The 15,961-nt window shown below is 39.9% G+C and overlaps 1 protein-coding gene across 1 annotated transcript in view; it reads right to left on the reverse strand.

Moving 5' to 3' along the window:
* CGNL1 (cingulin like 1) overlaps window positions 1-15,961 on the reverse strand; it is a 166,551-nt gene that overhangs the window by 122,429 nt on the left and 28,161 nt on the right. Inside the window, exon 7 of the mRNA XM_007958511.2 lies at window positions 10,384-10,596. Coding sequence (XP_007956702.1) covers window positions 10,384-10,596 — 213 coding nt within the window. The remainder of the gene's footprint in view (window positions 1-10,383; window positions 10,597-15,961) is intronic.

The raw sequence follows: 15,961 nt of genomic DNA on the forward strand, positions 1-15,961 counted from the left end.
AAAAAAAAAAAATAGGCTGCTTTTAGAAGGTCCTCAAATATATCATTAATTAAGTCAAATAAAACACTCTTCCCCTGCTTCTCCTCTCATTGAATTTTGCTGCCTCTTTTCAAGTCTGTGTCCTCGCCTTCCTCCTATTGGCTTAGTCTCCTTTCTCTTCATTCTATCCCCTCAAGACACCCTCTCCCCCTTGGACTATCTCACCCCTCCACCCAATGATTCCCAGATCTACAGGGCAGTCCGGCCTCCATTAAGTACATTCACCCCAAAGGCCCCAGGGAGACCCGAATCTCTTCTCCCACCAAGGTGAACTCATTAGCTATCCTAGCAAGGCTTCCTTATAGGCATCCAGAACCAGAACTTTGGGATTAGCTTTGTCCCTTCCTTCTCCACCCCAATCATCACTACCTTTGTGGGGTCTCTCCTGTCTGTCCTACCTTCCCTGAGCCCCTGCTTGTGGCTCATTCCTCTTCACTTCTAACTTCAAACCACTTTTCCCATTTCCAACCTCTCCTACCTCCAGGTCATACCACGCACTACATAGTAATGTCTCTAATTAGGTCCTTAATTAGAAAAACATAAATTGTTTCTCCATTAACCAATTCAAAATCATTCTTTTCCTCGTGGTATTCAAATGGTCTTCACAATTGGACAACCCCACTGTTCCTATCTTAAGTCTTCTTTAAAAACTTTTTATTAAACAACACTTCAAACATTCATAAAAGTAGAGAGAATAATGTAATTAGCTCTTACACTAATGTAATTAGTGTCCCTCATCCAGCTTTAACACTTATTAACAAATGACTGATGTTGTTCACCCATAAGCCAGCCCACTTATTTCTCCCAAAATGGTTTAAAGCAAATCCTTGCAACATATCATTTTGCTATGAATACCTCAGTACGACTTTCTAAAAGATAAAGATTCTTAAAAACAACACTATTAACACCTTTAAAGAATTTGTTAAAATAATTTCTAAATATTGTTAAATACACATACTATATGAATGTCCTCAGTGATTTTAATTAATTTTTTTTTTTTTTAACATGTGGTTTGTTTGTAAGGGTCCAAAACAGTCCAAACATTGGATCTAGTGCTCTGCCCCTTTGTTGTTGCAATTGCTGGGCATCAACAAGTCAATTTTCACTCATAACAACCACATGTGACAGAGTGGAACTGTCACACAGGGTTTCCTAGGCTGTCATCTTTATAGAAACAGATTGCCAGGTCTTTTCTGCCATGGTACAGCTGATGAGTTTGAACTGCTGACCTTTCAGTTAGCAGCTGAGCACTTAAGCACTGTGTTACCAAGTCTTTTAATCTGCAGCAACTTTAACTTGCTCCACAAGGCTCCAGCCTAGACATACTTTCTCACCTATAAGGCATTACTTAAGCATAACCTCAGTCCCCATATCCAAATATGTGTCCAACACATGTCTAAATAGAACTCACCATTCATGTTGTTGTCACTGGGTGCCGTTGACTGAGTTCCAACTCAGCGATCCTATGTACCACGGAATGAAACACTGCCCAGTCCTGCATTATCTTCACAGTTTTTGCTATGCTTAAACCCACTGTTATAGCCACTATCCACCTATATATCCATCTCCTTGAGGGTCTTCCTCTTTTTCGCTGACCCTCTACTTTGTCATTTTTGTTAGGCACTGACAGTCGGTCCTGATTCAGAGAGACCCTATGAACAAAAAAATGAAACACTGTTTGGTCCTGTACCATCCTCAGATCATCGCCATGCTTGAGCCCACTGCTGCAGGCACTGTGTCAGTCCACCTCACTGAGGGGCTTTCCCTTTGTCACTGATCCTCTACTGTACCTAGCATGATATCCTCTACAAGGACTGGTCCCTCCTGATACCATGTTCAAAATACATGAGACAAAGTTTTGCCATTTTCACTTCTAAGGAGCATTGTTGCTGTTAATCTTCCAAGACAGATTTGTAGTTCTTCTGGCAGTCCATGGCACATATTCAACATTCTTCACCAACACCAAAATTCAAATGCATCAATTCTTCTTTGATCTTCCTTAGTCATTGTCCAGCTTTCATATGCATAAAAGGCTATCAAAAAGACCATGCTTGGGTAAGGGGCACCTTAGTCATCAAAGTAACATCTTTGCTCTTTAACAACAACAAAAAAAAAAAACAGAGATCTTTGGCTGCAGCTATGCTCCATCCAATATGACATCTGATTTATTGACTGCTGCTTCCATGGGTGTTGATTGTGGATCCAAAGAAAATGAAATCCTTGACAACTTCAATCTTTCTCCATTTATGATAATGTTGCTTATTGGTCCAATTGTGGGGATTTTTTATTTCTTTTTGTTTTGTGAGATGTGATTCAGGCTGTAGTCTTTGGTCTTCATTTGTAAATGCTTCAAGTCCACTTGGCTTTCATCAAGCAAGACTGTGTCATTGGTATATAGCAGGTTGTTAATGAGTCTTCCTCTAATCTTCATGCTGCATACTTCTTCATGTAGTCCAGCTTCTCAGATTATTTGCTTAGCATACAGATTAAGAATGGTGAAAGGATACAACCCTGACGTAAACTCTTCCTGATTTTAAACCATGCAGTATACCCTTGTTCTGTTTAAATGACTGCCTCTTTCTCTAAGTACAGGTTCTGTATGAACACAATTAAGTGCTCTTTTGATCCAAATAGTTGAATGTCTTTGCAAAGTCAGCAAAACACAGGTAAACATCTCTCTGGTATTCTGTGCTCTCAGCTAAGATCTATCTGACATCAGCAATGATATACCTCATTCCACTCCCTCTTGTGAATCCTGCTTGAAAATCTGGCAGTTCACTGTCAATGTACTGCTGCAGCCAGTTTTGATTTCTTTTTTTTTTTTTCCAGCAAAATTTTACTTGCATGTGATATTAAAGACATAGTTTGATAAATTCTTCATTCTGTTGGATCACTTTTCTTTGAAATGGGCACAAATATGGATCTCTCCCATTCAGTTAGCCAAGTAGCTGTCTTCCAAATGTCTTGGTTTAGATGAGTGAACACTTCCTGCGTTGCATCCATCTGTTGAAACATTTCAATTGGTATTCCATCAATTGGTTGGTGTAGAAATTTGAATAATAGTTGCATTTAGTGGTCTTCCTTGTCAGTGTATGGATATCATCCTGTTGCTGACAGCACTGTACTTCAGGATAGATCTTGAATTGTTCTTTTTGACGACAAATACGATGCCATTCCTCTTTAATTTGTCATTCCCAGCATAATACATCATAAATGGCCAACACCAGTTCATTTCAGTGTTCACTAATGGCTAGGATATCAATCTTTATGTATTCCATTTCATTTTTTACAACTTCTAGTTTTCCTAGATTCATATTTTGTACATTCCATGTTCCAATTATTAATGGATGTTTGCAGCTGTTTCTTCTCATTTTGATCCATGCCACATCAGCAAAGGCAGATCCCAAAAGTTTTACTCCATCCATGTCATTAAGGTCAACTCTACTTTGAGAAGGCAGCTCTTCCACAGTCACATATTGAGTGTCATCCAACCTGAGGGGCTCATTTACTGACATATATATTTCACAGCTATCCACAATGTTTTCAGTGGTCAATTCTTTCAGAAGTAGACTGCAATATCCTTTTTCCTAGTCTGTCTTAGTCTGGAAGCCCCACTGAAACCAGTTCACCATGAGTGATCCTCCTGGTATTTGAAATACTAGTAGCATAGCTTCCAGTATCACAACAACATGCAGGTCACCACAGTAAAACAAACTGGCAAAAAAGTGGGGGCAGCTTGGCAGCTTTCACAATTCAACCCAAATACTGCACCATCCATTAAATCTTTCTTGATTGCCACCAGCTCTCCTCCTGAACAGAATCCACCTCCTGTAGTACTTTCTCTTTTTCCTACTCAGTCGTCAACTTGAGTTTGACTTAGTTCCCCTCAGTCTCCTGGAAGAGCAGATTCTACCTGGTTTACTTTCATAGCCTTCACAGAAGTTAGCACATTACCCTGTACTAGGTAACTGCTCAGTAAGTACATTTTAAATATGTATATTTAAAAATAATACAAATGGAGAACAACAAAAATATCTCATTTGCCTTCATCTTTTCTCCTCTTCTCCCTCATCCATTCATTCAGGAAATACTTCCTCAAAAGACTTGAAAGATGCATTGGAGCACTATTCATAACAGTCAAAAGGTGGAAACAACCCAAGTGTCCATCAACAGATGAATGGATAAACAAAATGTGGTACACACATTCAATGGAATACTACTCAACCAGTCAGAAAAATGAAGTCTTGGTACATGCCACAGTATGCATAGAGCTTAAAGAAATTGTGCTGAGTGAAATAAGCCAATCACAAAAGGACAAATATTGCATGCATGACATCACTTACATAAAAAGACAAAAAAAGGCAAATGTATAGGGACCAAAGTATATTAGTGGTTACCAGAGGCAAGAAAGTGGTGGAAAGGGTGGTTAACAGTGACGGAAAAATCACAGTGATTAAGGGTAGGGTTGCACAGCTGATTATTGTAATTGCTGTCAATAAGTTGCACATCTCTAAAAGGCTGAATTGGTAAAAGCTGTGCAATAGATATAGTTACAGAAGAAAAAAAAAAAAAAAAAAGGAGTAGCTTCTGAGGCTGCTTATGTATAACCAAACACCTGACAGGATGTGGTTCTTTGATTTGCAGGTTTAGGGTTATGATTTCATGGGACATCCCAGTTAACTGGCCTAATAATGTGTTTAGTGCTTCTGTTCTGCCTCTTAGTTCATTGTATAATGCCTGGGGTCTTATAAGCTTGCAAGCAGGCAACCAAGACACAAAATCTGTTCTCTATTTACCTGGAAAAACAGAGGAAGATGGACAGTCAGAAACAGGAGGAGGATATGGAATATGTGGTTAATTGCCTCCATGAACATGAGATCTGCCTCCTTTGCCATGAGATCTGAAGAACTGGATCGTGCATGGCCACATTACTGAGGAACATTTTGATCAATATTCCACAGAAGAATCCTGATCAGAAGAGGGAAAATAGAGAACAGAATTTCAAATTCTCATAGACTCTAGACTCTCCATAGAGGGTGGATGAGCCCCTGAAACTACTGCCCTGAAATAAACTTTAAACCTTAACCCAAAAATATCCCCTGAAATCTTCTTAAAATCAAATAATATTTCAGCTTAACTAGTAAAAAAGGTCTGCCTTGAGGATTATGCTCTTTTAAGAACTGTCTATAGGGGATCAAATTGACACTGGTAACTTGAAGGATTAGACAGTAACCTTAGGGAGCAGTGAGTTTATGTTAATGAAGGAGTTTATGTTATGTCATAAAAGGACAGTGAGAATGGTTACACAACTCAAAGAATGTAATCAATGTCACTAAATTGTACAAGCAAATACTGTTGAACTGGTGTATGTTTTGCTATATATATATCCTCAATAACAAGGAGCTCTGGTAGTGTAGTGAGTAAGGCATTTGGGCTGCTAACCAGAAAGTCAGGAGTTCAAACCCATCAGCTGCTCCATGGGAGGAAGATGAGGCAATCTACTTAAATAAAGATTTACAGCCTTGGAAACCCAATGGGGGTGGCTATGAGTCGGAATCGACTTGATGGTAGGGAATATTCTCAATAACAACAAAATAAACAAACAAAAAAAGAGAGAGATTTCTTGTGTAACTGCTATTTATTGGGCACTCTGAAAGTGCCTAATGGCCCAGAAGTTACATGATCCAGTACAAAAACAAAGGTGGTTCTTTCATCATCCTCAAAATATCTGTAGCTTTAGAAGCAAAATTTATCCTTCCAAGATCAACACCAATATTATGAAATTGTTTGTTCTCAACAGACTGTTAGCTCATTTTCATGAAAAAACAAAACATTTTAATTTATAAAAGAGACCAAAAACAGTCAAATGCTTGATGTTAGAGCTTGTCAGGCACTCTAGCGTAATTCCATTTCTGTCTGCCTATTCCTCCAATTCACAGATGTTTACTGAACACCTGTTAAGCATTGGGCACAGTGGGGATAACAAGGTAGAATATGATGACATTCACTTATATAGCAAGGAAGACCAATTAGGAACAAAATTTTCAACATCAGATCACTGGAAACTGTAAGGTCTAAGAAGTAACCAAGGAATTTTTTGGATGAGCTGGATTTGAACTGAGATCATTCTCTGAGAACTCTTAAGGAAAATATACTGTATTGTGCTTCTATTTTGCTCAAGAGTTGGAGATAGGAAGGATTAAGGATACAAAAGCAAAGCTAACAGTTGTGGACTGTCTTCATTTTATTCCCAGATGGCAGAGTCCTTCTTACTCATTTCCCCAAATGACTTCTAACCACTACCCAAACCAAAGGACAAAAAGGACATTTCCTTTTCAAAGCTGGAGACAGTATAAAAGGGCATGTAACACAGAAAATTATCTTGTGAAATAAGGTACCAAAGTACTTCAGAGTCCTTTGAAAGAATGATAGACCAACAGACCAACAAAAGCTATTTGTTGACCCTTTAGGACAGTATAGAACTGTCTCCAGGTTTCCAAGGCTATAAATCTTTACAGTAGCAGACTGCCTCATATTTCTCCCTTGGAGTAGCTGTTGGGTTTGAACCACTGAGCTTTTGATTAGCTGTTGAATGTTTTAAACACTGTACCACCAGAGCGCCTTTCTCTCTAAAGGAGCAGAACTTGAATGACTCACGTAGTAACTCAAACCACCCCTGCTTTGCTGGCATGGTATAATTCACTCTGCTGAATGAGAAAACCCTGCATAACTGAGGCATTTGTGAATTCTTGTCTGTTGAGCAATCACTCTGTTCTTAAAAAGGTGTGGCTGTTTGGGTTTACAAAAAAAGATTTTTACAGAATGCCTGTTTGTAATACCTATAAAATGTTCTTAATATAATATGACAGATTTTGCCAAATGTTCTGGTAATTTGAAACGTTTAGTGCTCAAGCTCAGGCCAGGATGAAATAAATGTCTGTTATTTGATGATGATAAAATAGCACTTTGGAGGTTTTGGCCCTAAGGCAATGGCAATAATTAGAAAACTTGCTATGAGAGAAAGGAGGTTGGACTGCCTCCTAAGACTTATCAAGGAAATGAACGTTTTAATGCCAGGTAATTCCTTAAGGAAATGTCAGCATTGAGTCACAGTGGTGGATGGGTCCTTCCTGTGTCAGAGAAAAGGCTAGTGCTCTAAATTTAAGAAACACTCTTTGCTAAATTAAAATATTATATTTAATGCATGCTCTTCCAAGCATTTAATAGGATAATGTAAAATACTATTATATAATACCAACCAGAAGGCTGGTGGTTCAAACCCATCAGCCATTCATCGGAAGGAAGACCAGACAATGTACTGCCATAGAGATACTGTCTCGGAAACCCAAGGAGGGGTCGCTATGAGTTGGAACCAACTCGATGGCTCTGAGTTTGGTTTTGGTATAATACCAACACATAAATAACATAAGAAAAGACAGCATCTACCCATTAAATAAACACAATTTTTTTTCCATAAAATATGTTTCTATCAGGAGCTCTGGTGGCATAGTGCCTAAGGCATTTGACTACTAACCAGAAGGCTGGCGGTTCAAACCCACCAGCCACTCCTTGGAAAGAAGGTTGGGCAATCTACTTTCGTAGTTGATTCTATCACATTTATTCAGCAGCCACTTTCAGAAGCAATAACTAACAAGGAGCAAAAACATAATCATGATCCAGTTTAAGAAACTGCATGGAAACTCGAAATGAGAGTAAAAGCAGAGCTTCCTAATACCTCTCCCACATCAACATTAAAAAGAATCCAACAGGAACCACACTCCAGGGACTCAAAACCCTGCTAGGAGGGTCCATAGATATGACTGTGTGCCAGGCACTGTGCTAAGCTCAAAGCACAACAATCACAGACTGTTGACCTGTAGTTAGGTTATATTTGGTCTATGTGATTGATTGGCTGATTGATTTTTTTGAAGCAATGCTTGAAAGTTAGTAGATCTCATATTAACATTCTGATATCTGACTTCTCTTAAAAATGGAAAGATCTAGCAGCATAGTAGAATATTCTTTCATTGGCTACTTCTGTTATAGTACAGAAGCAACTGACACATACAGCAGAGAACAAATTCTCCAGTTTGCCACAGTTATCACCATAACCTACTGTCAGCCCAATGACACACTAAGACCATAACCTACTGTCAGCCCAATGACACACTAGAGTTTCACTCATGTATGCTTCCTGTCCACCCTTAAGTTATTTGAATTTGTTACTCCCACTCTAGGGAAAATAAGGGCGGGGGCATAAAAATGGCACCTGTACTTCAGAAGTCCAGCATCTAATGAAGGAGGCAGGCATAAAGAGAAATTGTAACATAGTATGATATACACTACAACAGCTGGATGGTCAGTGTGAAACAGAAATCCTAAAGAAGATGGGACTAACACCGCTGAGAGGAGCAGAGGTGTCTAGGGTATCTTTATAGGAGAGAGGACATTTGGGGAGAATCTCAAAGAATGAGAAGAGGTGGCCAAGTACCAAAGTAGGAGTAAGTCACTCCATGTGTGCAGAGATAAGAGGACTAAGCAAATTTGGAGTTTTCCTGAGATGGGATCGGCAGAGAAAGGACTTGTACTGCCTACCATGCTAAGAATTTTGCACTTACATCTGGGGCAAGTGAATTATTTAAGCAGAGGCTGACATAAATTTCTTATTTAAGGGAAAGATACTGTATAGACTATGTGTAGAATATAATCTGGAGCAAGTAACTGTTCCTGGCATGCACCCTATTAGATGCTAAGATGAACTCCTTTATGTTAACTTCCTGTTGTTCAGAAATCCTACATTCCTGGCCAGTGATATATGTCTTGGCTAAATCTTATTTCTTTCACAGACTGATGTGTGTCAATCCAGATGACTTTCCTGAATACGCATAATAAAAATGAAACATGCTAACATACAATGTAGACCTTCAAAAGGGTCAAAATCAGCCTAAATCCCTCGATTATCTCAGTTTTACTCAAGAAAGATAATCTCTTTTGTCTACCATTTTCCCTCTCCTCGCCTACTTATTTGTGACAGTAGAGGACCTAGAAGCGTCTAATGAAATATCTTATGGCTCAAGTGTGGTATAAATCTGGTTTTCCTTAGAATCAAATCACTACAGACACATGTCAAAACAGTGTCCTTGACAACCCCTTACTGAGCCACCAAAATACACCACATTTAAATTGAGCTTTGAGTAAAGGTCTTGAGGGTGGTAAAAAATGATGGGTCAAAGGAGAATTACTTCACTCGGTAGTCTGTCAGTATGTTCCCACTGAAGCAACAGTACATAAAGGTCAATAACAAGGACAACAGGCTATTGCAAAGAAATGAAATGAGGTGGAAACTACCTCAAAGCCATGAAAATTGAATCAGTTTCCCTGTTATCCCTCAGATTAAATGTTGTTCTTGTTGTTGTCATGTGCCGTTGAGTCAGACCTGACTCATAGCGACCCCTCCTTGGGTTTCTGAGGCGGTATCACTACTGAAGTAGAATGCCCAACCTTCCTTCCGAGGAGTGGCTGGTGAGTTTGAACCGTCAGCCTTCTGGTTAGCAGTCAAGTCCCTTAGGCACTATGTCAATAGGCAAATCAAGGAGTTGCTTTATTTTTTCTTTTTTTTCAAACTATCTGAAAGTTATAATAATTCAGAGACTATTCCCCAGATTTTTCATTGCTTCTACAAACAAACCCATCTTTCATTTCTTGTCATTTGCAATTACTGTGCCATAATTGAAAATCAGTGAATCACCATGGAGCTTAGGAGAGACGGAGCAGTAAGCTAGTAAAGCTCTAAGCTGTCACTGTAATCATCACAGAATAAACAAATAGCATCAAGTGTTCTCATTCTTCATCATCTTAAATCTGTATATTGCAGAGTATCTAAAAAATTTATACTTCATAATTGCCCTCTTTCTCTAAAGATAGTGTGAAATTTCATAGCATTTTCTCCTTCAAAACATTGCTTTTCTCTTCTTCAATAGACAATACGGAGTTTGCACCAAAAGACTTCAACATAATTTAGAATCTATTTGTAGCTGCCAGAATTCAATTAAGAGAAAATTTATTTTGGAAGGGTTTGGGCAATTTAGCCAGTTAATCTTCTTGTAACTTTGCTGAAAAAAAAGAACTTGACTTTTTTAAGTTTATAGAGTTAAAAAGCTCAACAGAAGAACTGTTGAGCTTATTCTTTGTTGGTAAGCTCTATTTCTATGATCTATGAAACCAAGTTTCACTCTGTAAATTAAAGAAAGGAACAAAGTTTGCTTCAGTGTAGGAAAGTCAGTCTTACCCTTTTATTTGTTCCCTCTTCTGATATCCCCTATGGGCTCACTTCATTTGACTCACCCTGGTGGCCTCTTCCACACTCTCCCTCAAGGCCTGCAGTTCAGCATCATACTGCTCCTTCAGCTTATCCATCTCCTGATCATGGCTGGAAACCTCTTCTTTCAAAGCACCTTTCAGGGCAGTGAGTTCACGCTCCCGCTTTCTCAAGAGGTCTTCTTGTTCTTCTTTGGCTATTAGAAGATCTTGTAGATCCTGTTTCGCCTGTAAGAGTTCCTGAAGAAAAGAAAAATGGACAAAGAGGTGAAGATTAAACACATGAGATAGTTGAGGCTGTGTGTCAATTTGGCTGAGTCATGATTCTAAGTGGTTTAGCAGTGATGATGTAGTAATCCCCCATGATGAAATCTGATATAATATAATCACCTCCACGATGAGATATGCTATGAGCAGATCTTCAGGGTATGGCCTGTTTCCAATGTAATAGAAGCTCTGGGAAAGGGCTCTGGCTTTTTGCTCCAGATCCTGCACCAGGGTCATTGTCATCTGGACTTGAACCAGTGGCCTGCTGTATTACCTGTCGATCTTGGGATTGTTGCCTGCGTAGCCTGTGAACCAACAGCCGGCCATTTTACCTGCCAATCTTGGATTTGTCAACCTACAAAGCCAGTAGCCTGCTGTATTGCCTGCCAATCTTGGCTTCATCATCCCTGCAGCTGCACAAGTCAGGAGGAGCCTTCAGCTTGACAACTGACCTACAGACTTGGGACTTGCCAGCCTCCATAATTACATAAGCCATCTCCTTGAGATAAATCTCTCTCTCTCTTTAGGCCACCTCTTTATCTCTCCTTTCACTCTCAGAGTTCTTTATTCTCCTTGATTTGTGTGTCTTAGCTTTTTGAAGATTTGATTACTTTGAAGTCAAAAAGTGAAACTGACTTAATTCATGGCTTTGAGGGGATGTGCTTGTTTCCTACTTCGTTTCATATCAGTGTAACAGCCTGTGGTCCTTGTTCTTGACATTTGTGTCACTGAGGACATGCCAACTTGTTGGTCTCACTGCTTCATACCTACCTTGAACCCTATGTGTGATCCAGCCCTAATTCCTAGTACTCGGCCTGACTTTAGTCCTTACTCTTTCTATCACATTTGTCTATCTGAGCAGAGCACAACACTCACATTTTCTCCTCCTCAACTGCCAAGAGTTCACGTGAAAGTCACACAACAGGGCAACAAGGTCCACTACAAATTGCATCACCTAAAACCAAATGTGTCCTGCCAAGGCACAGAAATTCCTTTTAATTCAACATCTTTGTTGTATGTGACACGCCATTTGTCCCAGACCTTCTCAGCTCTCCTAAACTCAGGACTTTCCCACTCTGCAGACTTCACACTAGACTGGGAGACTTCAACATCCTTAGCTTCCTCTCCACCTCAATTTTCCCCTGCAATCTATGCTTTCTTCCGACCCGAACCTACTTCACGGGAAACAAACTAGCCTGCTCCAAGTCCTTACTCCATCAATTATCTTTTCTTTCTGACATTTTGTTCTTTTCCTTGAATTCTGTTCTTTTCCTTCAGGGCACAAGAGCCTCCTGGGTCAAGGAGGGTATGGTAGTTAAGTTGTATGTCAACTTGGCTGGGCCTGGTTTTTAGTGGCTGGGCAGCGGGGTGTAGTTATTCCTCATGATGAGACTGGTAATCAGCTCCATGGTGGAATCTACTGGAGCAGCTGAGTAGCTGCCTTAGGGATGTGGTCTGCTTCCAGAATATAAGGACAAGCATTGAGAAAGGTCTCTGCAGCTTTTGGCACATCGGAATCCTGCATTTGGCCTAGTCTGCATCTCAGTGGTCTGCCATATTGTCTGCTGATCCTGGGACTGTTAATGGACTTGAATTAGTGACTGCTGCGTGGTTTGATAATTTGGAGACTGTGCCATAATTAACCTTGGGTTTGTCAGCCTCAGCAGTTAGCAACTGCCTGAATGAAGAGATGCCTCCAGCCCCAGTGGGCCAGAAGCAAGAGGCAGAGCTCCCCAAGGTCAAGAGGCATTCACCCAGCCCCTAGAGCTGGCACCTTGAACTTGGAAAGAATCCTGAAAGCAGCATGAGAAAAACGAAAAGTTACCTACAAGGGGCAACCAATAAGACTAAGCTCGGATTTCTCGGCAGAAACCATGCAGGCGAGAAGACAATGGGATGATATATATAAAACCCTGAAAGAAAAATTTCCAACCAAGAATTATGTACCCAGAAAAACTGTCCCTCAAATACGATGGTGAAATTAGGACATTTCCAGATAAGCAGAAATTAAGGGAATTTGTTAAAACCAGACCTACCTTATAAGAGATGCTAAAAGGAGTCTTTTGGACAGAGAACTGACAACAGCAAACAACTGACCATTAACACACATGATGACATAACCCAGAAAACAACCCAGTTACAGAAATATCCAAAGTAAATAAGCCTACGAGATTGTAAACAGGGAACCAGAGACATCAATTGATAAATGAGGACAACTACAAAGCAAAAAAGAGGGAAAAAAATGTGTAGTTACAGAATTTCTAAATGGTAGGGAAGTCAAGACAACTGCAAGATAGAACAGACTGTTCTTAACTTGGGAAGAAAATTATAAATCACAGGGTAGCCTCAAAGAAAAATCATAAACTTTATCATCAAAATAGAGGACCAGCATAAGGGAGCTCTGGTAGCGTAGTGCCTAACACATTTGACTGCTAACCAGAGGGCTGGCAGTTCAAACCCACCAGCCACTCCTCGGAAGGAAGGTTGGGCAATCTACTTCCATAGTGATACTGCCTCAGAAACCCAAGGAGGGGTCACTATGAGTTGGATCCAACTCGACAGCAGTAAGTTTACTGAATGAGCACAAATATTTAGCAAATACTAAAACAATAGCAATGAAGGAAATTATAACACAATTCATAAACCAAATGAGCTCAGCACAGAAAATTATATGAAACAAAGAAATCAACACCACGAAAAAGCACATAACAAAATGACAGCAACAAATTAATGCCTGTCGATTATTACATATCTGACATGTGACTTATCTCTAAAATTTATACAAAACTCCGATACTTAAACAACAAAAAGATTAACAATCCAATTAAAAAATGGGCAGAAAACATGAATAGACACTCCACCAAAGAGGATATTCAGGCAGCCAGCAAACACATGAAGAAATGCTCATGATCATTAGCCACCAGAGAGATGCAAATCAAAACAACAATGAGATATCATCTCACCTCAGCATTAATCACAAAGTTCAACAAGACAGAAAATAACAAATGCTGACAGGGATGTGAAGAGATTGGAACTCTCATACACTGCTGGTGGGACTGTAAAACGATACGACCACTGTGGAAAACAGTATGGCGATTCCTTAAAAAGCTGAAATCAGAAATACCATTTGACCCAGCATTCCTATTACTAGGTATATAACCTAAAGAAGTGAGAACGAGGACAAAAACCCTATGGTGCAGTCCAACTTGATGGTAATGGGTTTGTTTTTTGTTTTGTTTTCTACTAAGACTTCCCCCTCCAAGGTTAGAGTGACCTTCTAATCATCACTTCCAATGGCCTCTTTCTTGACCTTGACCCCTCTCAGACCCTCCCTGCCATGCTCCTTAAAACTCTCTTCTGCCTGTAGTTCAAAGATATTACCCACTCCTGCTTTCTTCCCTCAGGCCAATTTTCCTGTGACAATCTTCTCTGGCCTTTCCCTCTTCCCAAAAGCTGAAATGATTCTCAAGAATGCAACTATACTCTCTCCATTCTTTTTTGGCAAGTTTATCTCATTTTTACAATTCTAGTTAAATGACCCCCAAACCTTTATCTCTAACCCCTATTTGAATTCAGACCTGTTCTTCATGGTACTTCATTTCCCTTTCCTCTGATCTTTATTCTTGTGAATGGCATCATCTGCCTCCTAAGTATCCAAGCTCAGGACTTAGCAGCAACTGTGATTTCTCTCTCTCTTGCCCTTGTCCTTCACAACCAAAAACTTAGTCCTGTAACATCTTAGATCCTTTCCCTCACCACCATAATTTAGGCTTCATGACTTCCTGCCCAAGTGGTTTGCAATAGCTACCCAACTGCTCTGTGCTTCTAGGCTCTCACCTGAGGCCTCTAAGACATTATCCACACAGCACCATCTGTTGAGAATGCCATTCTTCCCCCTAAACCCCACCTCTCTCTGCATTTCAGAATCACTTTAAAGATGTGGCTCCAATATCATCTCTTCCAGGAAGTCATCTCTGAGTAACTCTCTTGAATACCCATTTCACTTTTGCTGTACTTCTCACAGCACTTGGCAGTTTTTACTGTGCATTCCAAATAGTTATTTTCTTATCTCCTCTATGAGAATGTCAGCTCCTTAAAAGAACGGCATAGATCTGATTTACTATATTTTTGACACTCAAATCAATGATATTGCGTGTGTGCGTGTGTCTATTTTAGGTAAATATAAATTAACATGAGTGGTTCAGCAGGAATCTGGGGATATTAGAATTCTAAATTAGACTCTTTTTTCATTCATGCTTCTGAATAAACACACATCCTATTTCCTTGCAAAGTGCCCTGGCAGCGCAATGGTTAAATAGCTCAGCTGCTAACCTGAAAGGTCAGTGGTTCAAACCAACCAGCCACTCCACTGGAGAAAGATGGCTGTCTGCTTCCATATAGATTTACAGCCTTGGAAACCTTATGGGGCAGTTCTACTCTGTCCTATAGGGTCACTATGAGTTGGAATCAACTCTATGGCACACAACAAAAACAACATTCCCTTGGAGTACAAGGCGAATCAGAGAAATGGCTGGCACCCCAGGTACCAGAGGTGAAAGCTACTTTTCATTCAACCTTGTGTCACTATTGAAGGGATAAGATCACTTTTGAGTTCTCTGGGTTAGGTACACCCATTGAACCAGGAGAACCTCTATAATCGTAGGGTAGAGGTCCTTGCACAGACCAAGACTTAGCCTTCCAAGAATCTAATTGGCAGGCACTGATTAGCTCAGATGTAATATCAAGACACTCATCTAGGTAACCAGGGCAACTGATTCTTTCAAGGTCCAAATATAGGGACTTTATGAAAATGCAACCCTTCCAGACATTTATCAAAAGGAATGCCCTGTTGCCGCCACTATGCACTCCTCCTTAAGACATATCAGAGCCTCTCTCCAATCACTGTTGCTGTTAGCTACCTCCTAAGGTCCCCTTAGAGCCTTCTGCTGGTTTCTGCAAAACAACTCTTGTGATTACTTGTTTTTACTCTCACACGTTTCTCAATTGCTTTGATGATAAGGCAGTTCCTCCGCCCACACTTATCTTTTCCAGGATATATGTGTGTTTTGTGTTGCCTTTTGTGTGCTGCTTCCAATGCATGTCAAGAACTGTGGGTTTTATGGTCCGTTCTATACCAACATGCTGTTATCTGTGGCTGGTACTGCTGCTTAAGTGGACTGTGTTGCACAAATCCAATCAGATTACACCTCACCATAGCACTTTATAGCACTTGAAGTTTTCACGAATAGAGACAAAAAGGCACATAGATTTCAAAAACTTGACTTGATCAACTCAGGGCCTTATTAATCATTATTTCAAGCCAAAAAAGGGAGAGAAA

This window comes from Orycteropus afer, unplaced genomic scaffold (assembly GCF_000298275.1).
Source record: "Orycteropus afer afer isolate SDZICR_OR568_19922 unplaced genomic scaffold, OryAfe1.0 scaffold00015, whole genome shotgun sequence".
Lineage (NCBI taxonomy): Eukaryota > Metazoa > Chordata > Mammalia > Tubulidentata > Orycteropodidae > Orycteropus > Orycteropus afer.